General features: G+C 35.0%; 1 protein-coding gene across 1 annotated transcript in view; it reads left to right on the top strand.

Moving 5' to 3' along the window:
• Positions 1 to 12,854, top strand: part of LOC150104973 (uncharacterized) — a 103,679-nt gene extending 90,825 nt beyond the window's left edge. The window contains exon 9 of the mRNA XM_090396083.1: positions 10,788 to 12,854. Within this exon, the coding sequence (XP_090252209.1) occupies positions 10,788 to 10,939 (152 nt within the window). The 3' untranslated portion in view covers positions 10,940 to 12,854. The remainder of the gene's footprint in view (positions 1 to 10,787) is intronic.
• Positions 12,855 to 18,503: the final 5,649 nt, after the last annotated feature.

Raw genomic sequence — 18,503 nt, forward strand, 5'->3', positions numbered from 1 at the left:
ACACAGCACTTTCCTCTCCAATGGCTACAGCGATCACAGTATAAAAAAAAAATCAACTACTCCCCCATTCCCCGTCCTTCTCGTCAACAAGAATTTAAAAATGCCATCACCATACCCTACATCCGTGGCACATCCGAAAAAATAGCCAAGATACTAAAACAGTACAACCTACACACAGCATATAAGCCCCACCGCAAACTTGCTACCCTTATCCGTTCTACAAAAGATCAGCTCCCTCCTCTCTCTCTGCCTGGAGTTTACAAGGTACCCTGTTCCTGTAAGCTGGCGTACTTTGGACAGACAGGCAGATCAGCATCCATCCGTCTAGAGGAACACAAGTCTTACATCTTCAAACACAACTATGGCCATTCAGGCTTGGCTGACCATGTTTTGGACACCACCCACAGAGTATCATGGAAGAAAACCACCATGCTCCACCACAGCAAATTCAAGAAAGAGAGACTTTTCTTAGAAGCAGCAGCAGCTCTCAAAAACCAACCAAATCTCAATAAATACGGTTGCATTAAACTTCCGAAGATTTGGGAAACACTCATCACCAGAGTTCCCACCTTACATTCCAGGCCACCTACTACTGCCCTTAGAGGGCGCTCTACCTAGATAGGACTTTAGTGTCACCCACGTGGTTGGGCTTAGTATTGTTTGTTATTTGTGTATATGTTACATTAATTGTTTTTGTAATCCCCGTAGATGTCCTAGTGACTAGGACGAAATATAGGAAGTATTAAATTCTATTTTAATTCTTTTTGAATGATGTAAAAAATCCATGAAGCCTCCAACATGATGTCCTCACAGCACCTAAGCCTCTACATACGTATGGCCTTGATAAGACCCTGCTTGGACTATTGTGCACAGGTCTGGTCTCCTGGTTTCCATTGTGATTCTGATATTAGCAGAGAGAGAGAGAGAGAGAGTGCAAAGGAGAGTGTTAAAAATGTTATCAGGATTGTGGAATACTCATTATGAAAACAGATTGAGAATTGTAGACTGCAACACTAGCAAACAGGAGAAAGAGGGATGATATGATTGAGAGTTTCAAACTTCTGAAAGGGTCATATAGGATTTGAATTGATGGAATTTTTCAATTTATGGAAGGTGGTGAAGAACAAGAGGGCATCCTTGGAAGCTGAGAATGAATGCTGCTAAGAAGGGGGTGAGGGCTAGATTTTTCTCTCAACGTGTAGTGCATCATTGGAATGAATTGCCATTGGATGTTGTGAGTGCAAGCATCATGAATGAATTCAAGAATAAGTATGATAGCTGGTGCATGTAATATGTGGCCACCTTCGATGAGGCCCTGACTCTCTGGAGCTCTCTTAATAATAATAGTAATAATCTTTATACTGCCATTCTCAAACCTTCTATTTGTTTGATATGTTCTTCATTTGGCCATATGGTTCAGACACTTCATCTCAACAGTCAGCACTCCAGAATCTTCACTATAGAAAAAGAAAATTACCACTTGCATTTTTAGATACTCGAATCACACATCTGTCCAATGGTACCCTTTCTTTTGCAGTTTACAGAGGTAAATACATACATAAACTTTCCCATCATTTCTCCCTTCTCAATAATACGTTGTCATCAAAAAAACCCTTGTCAGCAGAGCCTCCAACCTCTGTTCCACCCAAACTTCCCTTACAGCAGAACTTGCTTTCATTTGCCAAACCTTCCTTTCCAATGGTACAATGCTAAAAAGATCTACAAATTATCTCTCCCTTCCACCCCCTCACTATTCCTTGTATTTGGGGCATTTCAGAAAAAATAGCCAGAATGTTAAAGAAATATAATCTCTGCCCCTGATTTCAAGCCTTATTTTAAGCTAGCTTTCCTTCTTTGCTCTCCTAAGGATCCACTTTCTCTGTTCCAGGTATTTATAGAGTTCCTTGTTCTTGCAACTTATCAATTATGGTCAGGCTAGGAGATCTGCTGCCACAACTATGGTCAGTCATGTCTAGCTGACCATACTTTGGATACCTTATACAGAATCAGATGGAATAAATCAGATGAAATAAAATTTTATTCCATCTGAATTTATGCTTATCACACTAAATACAGACTTGAAAGACTTTTTAGAATCAGTAGCAGATTTAAAAAACCAGCATAATCTTAATAAATATGGTTGTGTTAAACTTCCCAAGATTTAGGTACCTTAATTCCATCCATCAACTAAGGCTAGCCAACAGAACCCATAGAGGACACTCCCTCATAAGACTTTAGGCTTTTTGATCTAATTGCATTTCTTCCACGTATCGTTTCATGTATGTTATTACAGTTTTAACATTGTATTCCTGAAGATGTCTCTGTGACAGACACAAAATTATTCAACCCACTTTTTAATTATTTCTCTTTGTGCTGTAGTAATTCCATTAAATTGTACCATGAACTGAACAGATTGCTTAACTAATGAGCACCCATTTTGCTAAAATCTATCAACCTGGTGTATGCAACATTGAGCCCACTACTTCCTCTTGCTGGATGAAGAAACACAAGTCTATGAGGGGGAAGGTACTAAAGCTGTTGCACAAACTGAATAAGAATTTGGCAATAGGGGCTGCTGAGATATCAGCACGGATACTAAAAGAGTGTTCAGCTGAACTGGCTGTTCTTTGACCAGGCTATATAATTTAAGTCTCAGAACAGGAAAGATTCCAAATAGTGGAAAGAATGTATGATAATCCCTTTGCACAAGGGTGGTGCAAAGACTGATGTGTCTAACCTGTTGACCTATCAGTATCTCTGCAATGGTGGTGAAGATTCTGGAAAAGTTAGTAAGAGGTTGCATACAGAAAAGGGTTGATAGAGAATCTATACTTCGTAATGAACCACATGAGTTTACTAAGGGAATATTATGTTTGAGCAACTTGCTCACATTCTGTAATGATGTTACTCTTGAGTTGGACAAAGAGAATGGATACAACAATATTTTGGACTATGTGGTCTTTTGAGGATATAACATGGATGACTATTGCTTAAACTGGAGAATATGGAATTGGATTATAAAGTATTAGCATGGATAAGAGGATGGTTGACAGACAGACATAAAAAAAAAAAAGTGATAAATATGAATATGCAAGATTAAGGTGAGTGCTATTGTACTGCAGTTATCAGTATTTGGTCCATTGTTATTCAGTCTTTACAGTAGCAATATTGGGAAGGATTTTATAAGTGACATACAGCTGTTTCTTGATGATGATGATGCAAAGATAAGTAAGGTAATCAGGAATCCAACTGACCTGTAGCACTTGCAGAATGACTTGAATAGACTATGGAATTGTCCATTCATATATTAATTGGACATCATTAGATGCTGAATGGTCACTCCATTCCTAAGTGACATGTCACATCATCAGTCATCACTAGGTGGTCCTATTCTATGTCCTTCTGTCAATTCTCTGAAGATCAGACACACCATCCATCTCATTGCGAGTCTATCCCTTCCTCTTTTTCCAAAAACTTTACTTTCTATGACTGTTTTGAGAAGTCCTTCCTTTCAATATGCCCAAAATATGTCCAGTGTGAAAATGGCTGTCAATTCAATGTTAGTAAATGTAAAATTATGCACTTTGATGTAATGTGATATCCACTGTCATATTATTGGTGTGAATGTGCTAGAAAAAACTGATCAGGCTGGGATTCTTTCGTCTTTAATAGATAGGAAGTCGCAATTCAAAGGATAATTGCAATGCTGAAACAAACTCTACATGTAAGGATAAGGAATCATTTACATGTAAGGAGTTAAATTGCCTGTTTACAAACCTTAATATTGACCACCTCTCTTGGATTGTTTTGCACGGGTCTGGTCTCCCATTTTCTGTGATGATGATGCTGATAAAGTGGGGAGAGAGAGAGAGAGTATGTAAAGGAAAGTTAAGATGTTAATCTGTCTTCATAATACAGATTGCAAAGACAGTTTGTGAACTGCAGATACCAGCAAACAGGAGAAAGAGGGGATGATATGATTGAGACTTACAAAAAGTTCTGGAGGGAATCATACAGGATACCAATAGATGAAAGTTTTCATTTTATAGAGAGTTGGGAGAGGACGAGAAGGTTTCACTGAAGTGAGAATGGATGCAATCAAGAAGGGATGAGAGTTAGATTTTTCTCTCATAGAGTGGTACATGATTAGAATGGATTGCCTTTGGAGGTAATGAACGTAAGTAGTGTGAATGAATTCAAGAAAAGGTATGATAGTTAGTTCAGGTGATATATGGTCTTCCTCAATAAGTTCCTGGAGGTCTCTTTATAATAGTTTGGATGAAATAGTATCTCCTTGGCATACTCCTATATTTTGTGTGGACTGCTTTGTTCATATATGAGGATACTAGCAGTTGCTTTTTGATGTATTTTATTAGCTGTATATAATTTTGACTTTCTCTGTGTTTCTTCATTGCTATGAGGTTGTTTGTTTTTCAACTCATTGCTTAATCTAAGACCTGAGTACAGTGGTAGGTTGTATTCCATTAAGGCATCAGTAAAGTGGTTCTGGAGCTTAGCTACTAGATTGTGCATGGGACCAAACCTGATGGTAAAATATCAGGTGGCTTCTTAACTGGTGAATGATCCTCTACCTTTTACTCTGACAGCTCATGCTTGAGAAAGTCCAAATACAAATATTGTTGAGGTTAAGCATGGACAGAAGACTAGGTTATACCTCTGTATGAGTGATATGTTCATGAGGCTTTCACCACATTGCATGCCATAACTCCTTAACTCTCTCTCTCCCATCAGCAATTAAATACAACATAAAAAAAAATAGTTTCTATACATCCAAAAAGAATTACCTTAATTCATACCAGTATAAACATTGTTATTAAGGTCATGGTTTTCATGTCTTCATTACATACAGGCATGAAAACTCAACCTGTTACTTTTTTTATGTAGCTCCACCCACAAAAGGTTATTTTGTAATCCTATAGTACATTTGTACCGTGGGTGGGCTAGGGATTTTTTTCCTATTTTTATTTATTATTTTTTTATTTTTTACCTAGTCCAGAGACCCTGCTCTAGAGACCAAACATGGAACTTTTTCAAGCCTCTCAGACCTCCAATAAGCAGGACAGTGTCACACCTGATAATGAAATTTATCTCCCCACTTTGTATTGAACTTCAGCTATCAGCTTCAACAATTACTGTCTACATCAACTAATTATCGAAGTACTTTACATGATTCCTTTTGTCAGAAGAGGAGTACTTGCGCATTAGTTGATCTGATGTAGCATGTTAGAGAATGACACCACCCTCTTTGATCTGCTCTGGCTGTAATTTATTTTCAATCTACTTATTCTTAGGTATGCTAGTATTAATACCATGAGTTGGCATAGATAATCTGGAAATCCTGCACTAGAGAACAAATATGTAACTTTTTCATGTCACTTCAGGTCTCCAACAAGCAGGGCAGTGTTCTCACATAAAACAATGAAAGCAATTTAACTTCCTGAAAATATTTACGAAACATACAGGTTTATATTGGGCATAGATGTTTTGTAAATGTTTTTAGGTAGGTCGATCTCAGCCCCCATACCACTGCGGTGTTTTGAATAGCTTTTCTTTTGGCACCTTGTCATGCCTTTTGCAGGTCTACAAAACTTAAATACAGATCTTTGTTATATTCCCAAGATTTCTCAACTATTTGTCTGATCCTGACAGCTTCTATTTTACCTGAATCCAGCTTGTTCTCCACCAAGCTTTCCTTGCTGGAGTCTTTCCTTCATCTACACCTGCTGAACTATGCAGTGCAGCCACTGCATAGTTCAGCAGGTGTAGATGAAATATCATCTACACCTGCTGAACTGCTGCCTTTCCACATTTCAGGCTTTTGGTGCCTTTTTTTTACTTCAAGTATGGATATGTATTCCTGATTGCATGCCTGTTGAGTGTTTTTTTATCACTGTGCTATCACTGCTTGTTTCATTTAGCTATTTTTCGAAGTAATTACTCCATTCATCAAGGATATCTTTTTCCCCAGTTTTCATGTCACCTTTATCATCTCTAATTCATTTTACAACACTCTTTCCTCCATTTCCGAACTTTTTCAATAGCCTCCAGAATATTTTGCCACCGTCTTGATATTTATTTTCTATATTCTTGCCAAAGTCTTCCCATGACTTTTGTTTAGCTAGTTTCACACAGTGTTTAGAATTCTTGCATTTGTCTCTGTATTCTCTAAGAGCACAAGCTGACTTATTTGACAGGAACTTTTGATATGCTTTCTTCTTTTCCTTCACTGCCTCTTTAACTTCCTGTGTCCACCAAGGAGTTCTGATTTTTTTATCCTTGCAGACAACCTCACCACATGCCTCTCTGGCAGAATCAATCAATGTTTTCTTCAGAGTTTGCCACTGAATCTCTAAAGTTTGATTCCTGTTCTCAAACTCTTTCATTTTTTATTGAATAATGTTTGTGTATTTTAGTCTACAGTTCACATCTAAGAGTTACTCAACTTTTATTTGCTTTAAAACTTTCTTACATGTTCTTCTTTTCAATATATCAATTTTATCCTGCTTAAGACTAAATTGTGATCACTTCCAATTTCAGATCCTCTGTACACTCTAGTGTCCTGCACCAGTGAGAAAACATCACTATCAACAATAACATAGTCAATGAGACTTTTCTTATTCCTTGCCTCCTCTCCATATGAATTTGTGCACATTTGTATGTTGGAACATGGCGTTAGTAATAACCAGTCCATGTCCTGAGCAGAAATCCAACAGGTATTTGCCATTATTAGGCAAATTTTCCCAAAATATTTCTATGTCTCACAATCATTTCCTACTCTGCTATTTAGATCCCCAACAAGGACCAACTTTTCCTTTTTCATTTTGTCAGTTGCTTTTTCTAAAGCCTCAAAAAATTCCTCCAGTTCTACCTTAGTAGAACCTTCTGTGGGACCATAGGCACAAATAAGTCTCATTGTCCAGTTCCCCATTCTCATATTTGCCCACATTACTCTACTTGAGAGTGACTGCCATTCAAGAAGATTAGCCTCGTATTTTGTGTTGAATACTATGGCTACTCCTTCTTTTCCTCGATTGTCTTTGCCTGAATATAACATATTGTATTTATCGCTCAGAAAGAACTCGCCAGTTTTGTCTTATTTGTTTCAGTCACCCCTATAATGTCGATCTGGTACTTATCTAATTCCTCAGCTAGCTCTATTTCTTTGCCATTCAGGCTTTTTATGGTGATAGTACCGATCTTTAACTCTGGTGATGTTGAGTTGGGGTGTGTTTTCAGATTTGTTCCAGTAGCTGACTTTTCACTGTTTGCTCTGGTTCTTGATGAAAACAATGAGAGCCTTGTTTAACTGGGAGATGCCCCAGCTCGCATGAAATTCTGTGATGTTGTACCATCATTTTATTTATGGTTTAAGCCAATAAGAATACAATTTAGTCAGCTAAATCCTATATTGCCATCCCATCCTTGTTCATTCAGTATCCAGGTAGGCACCATGAGAAAGTGAGGATTGGACATTAGGTCAGAAGTCCTGGTTGGTTCTTCGCATTCCTTTAATAGCTGTATGGCGGTCTTCTCTCAATTATACAGCTTTGACCTTTAAGAAAAACTTAGATATGTAAAAGAAGGAAAAAAAAAAAGGATAATGATAATATAAAAAATGAAGCATAATCAGCTTCTTTAGAAAAAGTTTAAAACATCCAGATGGAGTTACAGAATAATTTAACAGATATTTTGCAAGTGTGTATGCAAATACTGGTCTTCTAGCAAAAAACAAAAAGAAAGAAAGTCAGGATCTAATTGACATACAGGTGGAGGAAGCTATTGATCTCTATCTCATCTTCCCTTCCTGTTAGAAATACTGACTTGTCATAGGCAACTAACTTGGCTTCTTCAAATCTTATTATTGCTTCTGACAGGACTGTTAATCCTGTCTGCATTGTTTACTCTGTAAACTGCTTGTTCTTCTGGCATGTTTAGTGGGATTAGAAAAAAAAACTAATTTCTGGGAAGAATACCTTGGTAATTTCCATATGAGACCAGATAACTAACTTTCACTTGAAAATCTGATAAAGGTTCTTGTATTTTCCTCAATTAGATTTGAAACTATTGATACCTTAAAGTATTTAGCAATTGGTAAGGTTAGAAATAGGGATGATTATTGGGGTTCAGGTTGGTTGGAATTCTATCTGAAGCAACTAAGGCTATAAGGACAATACATTATGTGTATTAATACTCTAGCTGGTTTCCTAATTTTTATGGAATAAAAAAAATGAGTTTCTTAGAGCAGAAAGTGTACTGCTCTGAGATCAGTTAACTTCAGTTGAAAAGTCCTTATAAAGGACTTCACATCCTAAGACAGAATCTGAATCCTGTCTCTCCAATTGAACTGCAAATGTCCTGATATTCTCATGACTGCACTATCGAGTAGCATGAGAATAATATATATATTTTGGTAGTAAGTTGTATATATCAGAATTAATCATTCTACTTTTGAAGATTTTCACTGAATTGTTGAGATTGGGAATAGTGCTGTCTGATTAGAAATTTTCCAGTTAAAAACAGTGGTTTATGCATAAAGTACTATAAACCAATTAGCCATATTAGTGTTATAAACAATCAAGGATTTCATTAGGGTTTGATATTCAGGCATATCTTTCATAGAGATCACTTGTGGTTTCATTAAGGAAAGATTGATTATTACAAATCTGCTTGAAGTGGTTCATGGGGGTGGGGTGTAATGGTGACTATGATAGGATTTGTTTGCATTTGAACAAAAACCTTTTAGAACATATAACACTACACATGAATATGCTGATTAAAATATGCCAAATAGGTATTATTGGTCTAGTGAGCTAGGCAATTGGTTGATAACAAGTAATGCTTAGAGAGGAAGCTTTTTAATAGCCATGCGGTTAGAGGCAGAGTACCTTGAGGTTCACTGTTACAACCCTTATTGTTTAATACATTGATAAATAATTTATGTTCAGAAGAGCAAAATTTTCCTTTCTTGCTGTTCAAAACTGGATAGAATATTCAGTTGGATGACCTAAGTCATCTTAAGACATTTAAGACATGATCTTAAATGTCAAGAGAACTGAAGACAGTCTAGATTGATTGAGCAAATGTGTGGAGGGATTATGTCATGATAGTCAGGGGCATGCCAGTAGTGTCCGGCACCTACGTGCAAAACTTTTGTTGATGCCCCTACTCCCCCATCCAATAAAAAAATCACTTTAAAAAAACGTTTTTTTTAAAGTATTTCCTCCTCTTTGGCACCTGTGTGCATCGCACATATGGCTGGCATGCCTCTGATGATAGTGATGAGAATTGGTTATAATATGATGAATCTAAGTAGTAGGAGATGGAAGGGAGATTAAGTTTGTCATTTTAGGCATATATAAGATAAACACCATCTCTGCTAGGACATTACAAAAATATTGAAGAGAGAGAGCTGAAACAAATATAATACAAAGTTTGTTCTTTACTTATTAAGATTGAAAATATGTGTAATGGCCTTCATAAATGAGTTCTAAAAGCAGAATTTGTCATTAAGAAAGAATTAGATGGTTGTAATGGTGGCTGGAGGATAGATTAATTAAAAATACATATAACTTTTCCATAAATGCGTATATAAAAAGTAAATAAAAATAAAATAATGTTTTTAAATGAAAAAGAATCTCATGTTATGCATATTGTTTTGGCCACAGTAATGATTACTCATTCACCTGTTTTATCTCTCTCTCTCTAGCACTAAATTAGTTTTGTCTCAGCATGAAGTTGTGGGATAAGTTTTCCTCTAGGTGGTTCAAATTTCCAATCGCAAACAAAACTTTGACTTTTAACATATTTGGTTGAAGTTGCATGTACTGTAAAGTTATAAAATATGAATTTAGTTAATTTTGTAAGCCACTGCCACCCTAGAAGGATTCAAGTCTCATAGAACAGTCGATAATCATAATATTTAATTAGCATTGGTCATACATAAGCATTTATAATATATTCACTTCTTTGAACATGGTTAGTATTAATTTGCAACTTAGAAGTAAAAGAAATGTTAAAATGGAATGAATATGCTTAGATCAATGGGTTTGGGAATCAGCTGTATTAATTTTTTATTAATATAATTTACTCTTTAAAAGAAAATCTGTAATTCTATTCACCAAAAAGGTTTGACTTATAGTACAGTTGTACTGATGGGCTGGGTCAGAATTTTCTAAAGTTCTCAATCTTTAATATATAATTTAAATTATTAGCCAGTCATGATCAGAAAGAGTATGCTTAAAATGAGGCCAACTACTTTTTTTTTTTTTTTATGTCTCCAGTAATATTATTTTAATAAGCAATCTAGATCAAAAAGATGTTCAACTCTTCCTTTTAAAACACCATTTACTTGAACAGTAATGTTAGCTATCTGATCACATTAGGACATTGATTTGTTTATATGAAAGTCAAGTAATTGAGAGATCACCATATTTGTTTTCAGTGTGATGTTTATTTAGTATATTATAATTACTTCCCCTTTCATATTTCTTGTATCCTGAATATAACTACACATTAAAAAAAAAAAAAAAAAAAGACACACCTTCACTGTAGTCAAAGGGGCTGGACATGGACAAATCTGTTTAGAGCAATCTTTTGCAAGTGTTCCATTTCTTGCATGGGATTTGAGCCTTTGTGGTGATTTTGGATTTTTACAGCTTCTGTTAATAAGCAAAATCATAGTTTTTTTTTTTAAATGATACTTAAACTTTTTAAATATACAATTTTGTTTGTTTACATCTTTCACTGTTTATCTTGTCTATTTTTAGATAATCCAGTGCAATTTGATTTATCTCAATTTGAAGAGGAGGAGGAAGTAGTAGATGAACCAAAAAAAAAGAAGAAAAAGTCACAGTGTAATGAAAAGAACAAAGAGAATGCTTTAGATGAAGTAAATAATGAAAAAGAAAATAACTCTTGATGTAAACATAAATTAGCTTTTCAAATTTAGCAATGTGGAAAAACATATTTATAAGTGCAAATATAGCAATGTGCTTAAAGTTGCAAAGATCTGTAATTGCATTTAAGCTATTATTAAGAGCTATTTTTCTGATATATATATACACAACTACCTCTGAATATAATGGTGCTTTCAAGCTCAATAATATTTGCCATAATACATTGTTATTATCTTCGGATATATTTCTCAGTGGGATTTACTATGTTACTGAAGCTATTTTATGTAAATAGAGAAATTTTTTTTTTTTTTTTGTTATTTTACAGAGCCCACAGAGATTAGGGTAATAGCCTGTGTTAGTAATGGGTAACTTTTACTGGTTCACGGGCCAGATTTTATAATCAAAGGTGGTGGATCAGGTAATTATATTTTTTTCATAAAAACTGTCACAGACTGGTGTCAAACTAGAGGACTGTGTTAGCAATGGGCAACCTTTTCTGATCCACAGACTACATTTTATGCTCAAAGGTGGCAGTAGGCCAGATGATTTTTTTTTTTTTCATAAAAACTAATGGCACATGCATATGTGTCAAACTAGATGGCAATTCTATAAGCTTTTATAGAATTGTGTTTTGGTTTGGTATATTTTCTAGTTTTGAGGGTATAACAAATATTTGAAAAAAGGCATGCCCCAAACATATATTCCTGCTTGTGAGCCTGCTAAGCTAAGCTAATTGTATGGGATGCATTGTGCACATATGATCATGGATCATATGTGCATGTTTCATGCAGTTTATGCTCTCTACTCCTCATTGCACCATACGTGCTGAGCAATACTCATCACTCTAGCTTGGTGTGATGAGTATAAGGATATTTGTATTTATTTATTTTTTATAGAAAACTGTTTCTATTATAATGACATATTTTACATGTGCATATACTTATACATAAATACACTTTTTTCTGCCAATTTTTATTTTAAATAAATTGAAATAATGGAATTTTTCTTTATTAGTCTCTTTACTAGCTGCCAAGAAAGTGTGGGTCATCATCTGGCTCATGGCATTGGGTTGCCCATGGCTAGCCCATGATTTATCTTACTGGTGATGATTTTTAAAATGGGTTTATCTGAATTAACACATTTTAATATATTAAATCGTGTGCACATTAGGATTAAATTATATTTTGAATGTGTTTACAAGAGCATAGCTAAAATTTTTATTTATATTTAAAAGGATATATTTTTGAATGAAGATCTATATATTATGTTTCATTATCAAAGTTCAGTCAGCAAGAATAGTTAAAATTTTTTTATAAAAAATGAAATGATATGAAGAATATACAAGTGATTTAATGTATATCGTTTCACTTATTTTTAATGTTACAATGTTGGAAAGTGTTCCTTTACAATAGTTTTTCTTGTTACAGTTTAAAATAGATCTAAAAATGCAAGTGTAAATCTGTGCTTGAGTGATATACCTGAACTAATAGTACTCATTATTATCATTGCTTGCTAGTCATTTTGTACACCTAGTTGTCATGTACATCACAAATATTTGTGATAATTAAACTAATTCTATAATTTATATTTTTGAGGGACATATAAAATATATATTGCTAATTTTGCACACATTTTGAACTAAAATTGTGAATAAGTATGTTCAGCTGTGATAATTTGTGCCCTCAGGAAAAAGATTATGCATTGTAAATTAAATGTTTTTGTTGCAGTGAAAAATTTTAATATTGCAACATTTATATTTTTATATGACTAGAAAAATATTCTGTTTGCACTTTGGCCACAAAAACAACAACTTAAATCATGCTTTGTATGAGAGAGAGAGAGAATCCTCTCAACATGTTAATATGAATTTCAAAATACCATGTTTGGAAATTAAACTGTGATAAAATGATTTTGGAATAAATTGTATTTGCATGCTTCCTCTGACTGGTATTGCTTTTTCTTATATGCAGTATGGTTTTATGTTACTTTTAACATTTTCATAATGATTTCAATAATCAATTAGTTCATAGTCTTGCATTATATTCTCTTAATTTTTATAATTTGTACAAAGAGAGATTTGAAATTGGATATTTTATGACCTTTGATCCCAATATTACTATAACAGCTGTTTAGTAATATTTGGGTAATATATGAATGTAATGCCGATGTTAAATAGGTGCAGAAAGAATTAGAAAATTAAATGAGATCATATTTTTTGATACAAATGCATCTAGAAAGTAAGATCCAGTCAACAACTAAAAAAAAAAAAAAAAACTGGTGGAGAAGAAATAAGTTTTATTATATGCTAAAATACCTAAATATATATTTTCTTTTTCCACATAGTCTCCATTGACTTCCAGTCAATTTTGGTATTATGGCACCAGCTTCTTCATACTGCATCAAAAAAAAAAAAAAAAAAAAAAATCTTTCCCCAGTGAGTTCAACTACTGAGTCCTGCTGTTCTTCAGTTCCTCATCTTCAAAGTGCTCAGATAGTAACCACTGTTTCATATGCAAGAACAAGAGGTAGTCACTGGATGCAAGGTAGTGTGGGTGGTCAAAGTTTCCAACCCAAACTTCTGAATTTGCTAAATTGCTCATCTGTGTTTCTTCAGCTTTTCACAATATGTATAAACATTAATTGTTGTTCCTCACTGAAGAAAATAAAAAAACTAGCAAAAAATCCAGCCAGTTGCGAGGGAAAAAAAATTATGTTGGGCCAATCACTTGATATAAATTATTTTTAAGACAGCAAACTATAAAACAGCAAAAGTAAAATGGTCAGTATCTAGCTAATGAGTCACTATGATAAAACGTTTGTGTGACCCCACCCTACCATATCTTGTACTTCACCTTTTAGACTACAGAACAGAACTGTGGACTTTATCTTGAAATGTAATTTCTTATGTTCTGTGATAAAAACTTGCAAAGTTTTGTCTCTGCAGCCAAAAATCTTTCAAAAGCGTAAGAAATACAGTTAGTTGACTCTTTGGCATGCAGGAAGAATTAATGTACAGCTCTATCACAGTCAATCATGGTCTTTACTATCATGTCTTAATTCAAAGAACTGTGGTTTTCTTTGGTTGCAATGACCATGAACCTTGTTCAGATGCAATTTTACTGGAGTTAACAAAATTAATCTGAACGCTTTACTCACTCATAATTTCTCATTTCAAAATCAGAACAATGAAAAAGTAAAACTGCCTTTATATGAAAATGTAATTGAGGAAACTCATAGCAAAACAATACTAAGCAACTGCAATTTTTCTGTAAGTCATGTCTTGCAGTTTGTATGGAAATTTTTGGATAGTTAGTCTTTATTAAGGTCATGAGTATAGTCTTATGCCACAGAAAAGTTTTACTTTCTAGCGAGAATATTATGTTCTTCCACACCGACTTTTTTTTTTAAAAAAATGTCCTCAAATGCCTAAAGGTCTGGGTAGTTCAGTGGAAGTGGAAATGGCACTTGCATTCTCTGTACTAGGCCACCCAAAGATAGACTTAAATTCAAGTCTGGTCACCAAACTGGAGGAATTTTTCCTAAACTGTTCTTTGACTGCAAATCAGTCTCTGGCACGAGTAAGTGGTTTTCTCCCAGAAACTTGTTTTTTTTTTTTGTCCCATAAACTCAAGAAAATTGACTGTAAAACCCAACCCACAATATTTCAGACAACATATCCTGTTAGGGGTTAGATACCAAGAGATGGCAGCATTTGTTTGCCAGTCTCTTCATTGGTTGCTACCTATAATTAGTGATAGTCATAGCCAGCTATCTCTGATTGGCTACCTGTGGAGATTGAAATGCCTTCTCAATCTCCAAAAGCTAGATGGGGCTAAAAAAGGTCTCGTCTACTTCATCTAAGGAAATAAAAGGCATTAGCTGATTTTATTTTATTTTAGCCTCAAACGCCTTTTACTTTATTTCTCAAATGGAGTAGGTAGAGCTTCTTTAGTTCTAACTGCTGAAGTCTAGCGAATAGCTAGTCTTCATCCTTCAAGCATTTATTGACAAAAAAACCGCCAGCTTCTTTTATTCCTTTATAGGGAGTAGGTGAGGATGTTGTAGCCCTGTTTAACTTTTGGAGATTGAGGGTGGACAGTTTAATCTCCACTGGTGGTGGTTGAACTGATTTTCAGTCAATCATGACTATCACTAATTTTAAGCAGTATCCAGTAAAGCGACAGCAAACAAGCTGCCATCTCGTAATCCTTAACATAATATGGTATTTAGTCAGTGTAGCTTCTATGGTCGATTAATTTCAGTGTACGGGATGAAAAATCGGAGAAAAAACTTCTTATCCATAGAATTCAACTGATCCTTCATCAGGTGGTATATTGCAATAATTGAGCTTTGGTTTTGTATCGAAGGCTGATGCTAGTCAAGCTACCTTGGCTTGCTCGGTTGTGGGAGCATCCAGGTCCTCACTTCAGCACTATGATTTCACGTGCGTGCATAGCCGTTTCAGCTCCCTCCATGTCATCTCACCCTGTTGCTTAAACATGGGCCATACGCAGTCAAAGTAGCTCTAGCCAGTGAGCTTCAGCCAGCCTTTACACGTGTACGTGTTGCTTGGGAAAATTAAGTTAAAACCAACTTTTTATGACGATGTTATTGACCAGTTCATAAAGAAGAATTGTAGGGTAGAATTTGTATTCAAGTAGCTAAATTGAAAAAGATAGAATATCATTTGTAAAATAAATGTTGTATTTGTATGATTAAATGTACATAAATTTCTAAATATATAGTTTTAAATGGTCGGCAATTCATTATTCTCCTAATCAGACTTCAATCACACCTCTCATTCCCTGAATGAGAGAGGTGTGATTGCCCCTGTGCAAATCCCACTTCCACTGAACTACATATGTTATATCTACTGATAACAGACCCAAGCTATCGATAATTAATCAAAAGCTTTTCAGCAGACAACTGCCTAAATCATAATATCTGGATTATTGTCTATAACAGTGTGAATTTACTGTCGATTTTCTTAGGATACAGGAATTCAAACTCGAGTTTCAGAGAGAGAATAAGCCCTGCTTGTTTGCTTGTGCCTGAGATCGACTAAATCAGGAAATGGTCCAATAAAGGCTTAGAAAAAGTTAGTTAGAACTAGAATCGAACTTAGAAGTTTTTTTTGGGCAGTGTAGGGATACGAATGCAAATGCCATTTCCCTAAGGCTACACAGGCACCTTCAAGCGAACTTTCAAATTCTGGTTTTTTATTTCACCAGCTCTTTCTTTTCTATCGTTTAAAGTAATTCTGACTGTATAAGTCTATTTACAATATATATCTACTTCCAAATACTATGAACAGACAGGATCTGTTTCAGAGAACACAAAAGATACATTCACTAATATCCTTTATGGGAAATTAGAACTGGCAAACTATGGTGTGGACACCCCTTCAGAATAAGACTGGGAAAAACCATAATAAAAATAATAATCAGCTAACCATGTTTATTCCCTTATAGGGAGTAAGCGAGGCCTTTTTACCTATCTAGCATTTCAATCTCCACCGGTAGCCAATCAAAGATAGCTAGCTTAGAGAAAAAAAAAACAACGTGCTAGAAGTCATAAGTTGGAGAGACTATTTTTAGGATCAGCAACGGCTACGAAACACTTTTGTGACCTCAACAAGTATGACTGTATTAGTCTGCTAAAATTTTGGTAGACAGTAATTTCAAGATCAACAGCGACCCAACAATTAAAAAATCCTGGAATTTATATAATAAGCGATGGCACCAAATTAGGACTTTATATCTTTATGGTAGATGGCGTTGGTAGTTGCGGTTAGTTGTAGTTGGTGAATTTGAGTGGTGTAGACAGAGAATTGTAGAATAGATGCCTCCCTCGATGAGTTTTCTCCCTGGAAGTAATAATAAGTAACAAACATTCTACCCTTACTGATTGTGTTGCCAGTTTTCATGCATGTATAACACCCTCTTTTGAATACAAAACATTTTTATATTTTCATAGCTTAAATAAATCGCCAAAATTATTTTCATATACTTATGTTTTAATTATTTTTAAATTCTTCCAGCAATTATTTAATTTGGTTAAAGAGTCTCGAAGATTTGTCGCGAATTTAAAAGAACAGCGCAAATGCAAAGAACTAATGGCGACAGTAAACAAATATGTTTGCACGTCAAACCATATTTATCTTTACCATCACATTGTTCAATTTTAGCTACACTAGTTTCCATAAATTAAGGAACAAAGAATAAATCGGGATAGCTAGGATGGAGGAAAGGGAACAAACATGAAAGTCACCAACATTACGTAAGAAGTGACGCTGAGTCTGGTTTTTATAGAAACGAGTATAAACTTTGTTAGCGGTTTATGCAAATAAGTTACCCTATAAAAACGAGCGTTTTGCAGTGGTTTTTCGTGTCGTGTCTGGAGTAAGAACAAGACATTTCGTAATACTGGATAATTTTTGATCAACTTGATCATGATCAACAACCGCCTGATCTAGGAGCTAACGCGAATCTTTTCTTCTAAAATCTGGGTAGAGTGCGTTGTGATCCATCTAGACAAAACCTGTCTTGGAGAACTCGGCCATAGGAATATACCAGCTCAATAGAAACACAAAAAATCAATCAAACCCTTCTGTCAGGTTCTATAAAAACGATCAGGTATTTTGTTTCTGATTGCTTACTTACGCAACAGATCTTGATAAATGTAGGCAATGTTTTATAAATTATAACCTTCACAGTCGATGAAGTGTTATTTGTTTTTTTCTTTTTTTTTCTCTTCCGATGAATAAGGAGCCCAAACTTTACACGTTCCTCATAACAGAACTACAGTATCAAATTTGGAAGACCAGGCAAAGGGACATATCTGATCCGCTAAGGAAGTTATATAATAGTATTATTGGTACGTTTTCTCATTCTCGTTTTAGTTTCCTCAACTTGGAAAAAGCTCTTTTAGGCATTGTAGAACAGTAGTATGACCCAGCCATCATATGCAAATTAGATCAAGGTAAGTTTTGCCCTTCCGTTTATTTGAGGATCAGCAGTGTTTTTGCTTTTCTTTTCAATTCGCTTTCCTCTGTCCCTTTAATGAAGTGGTAATTCTAAGCGAACCTGGACTGCAAAGACAAACTCGAACCGGGAAGCTCCGAAAGGGGGGAAAACTCTCTCAGGTGACGAATTTTCCACCCTCTTTTTCTCTGAGACATAATAAATGAAGTTGTAAATAACTCATGATTTAGAACCAGTTACTGAGATCTAGCATAATAGATCAGCGATGTATTTGTACATGCTATCTCAGGAACAGTTCTTGGATATGGCTGAAAGACATCGTTTAACCTATAGATCCAGGCGAAGAGCCATCGTAAGACAAGAGTCGTTCCGTGGTTCATAGACTGTGTAACCATTCCACCAATCACAAACAGCATCCCAGAGATATAGTGAAGGAAAATACAACCATAGTAGGTGACCAATATCTCTGATTATTATCTCTTATCCGAAGCAGGAGTGCTATCCCGAATCAGATGGCTTCACAAAGGTGGTCTGTAGGCAATCGGTAGTCCTCGCACCCTAAAAATCATGGAATGAGAAGATATAAATTCCTACATTTTGGAAG

The sequence above is a fragment of the Typopeltis vanoorti genome, chromosome 7 (genome assembly GCF_054136105.1).
Source record: "Typopeltis vanoorti isolate ZY-2024b chromosome 7, IOZ_Tvanoo_1.0, whole genome shotgun sequence".
In the NCBI taxonomy this organism is placed as follows: Eukaryota; Metazoa; Arthropoda; class Arachnida; order Uropygi; family Thelyphonidae; genus Typopeltis; species Typopeltis vanoorti.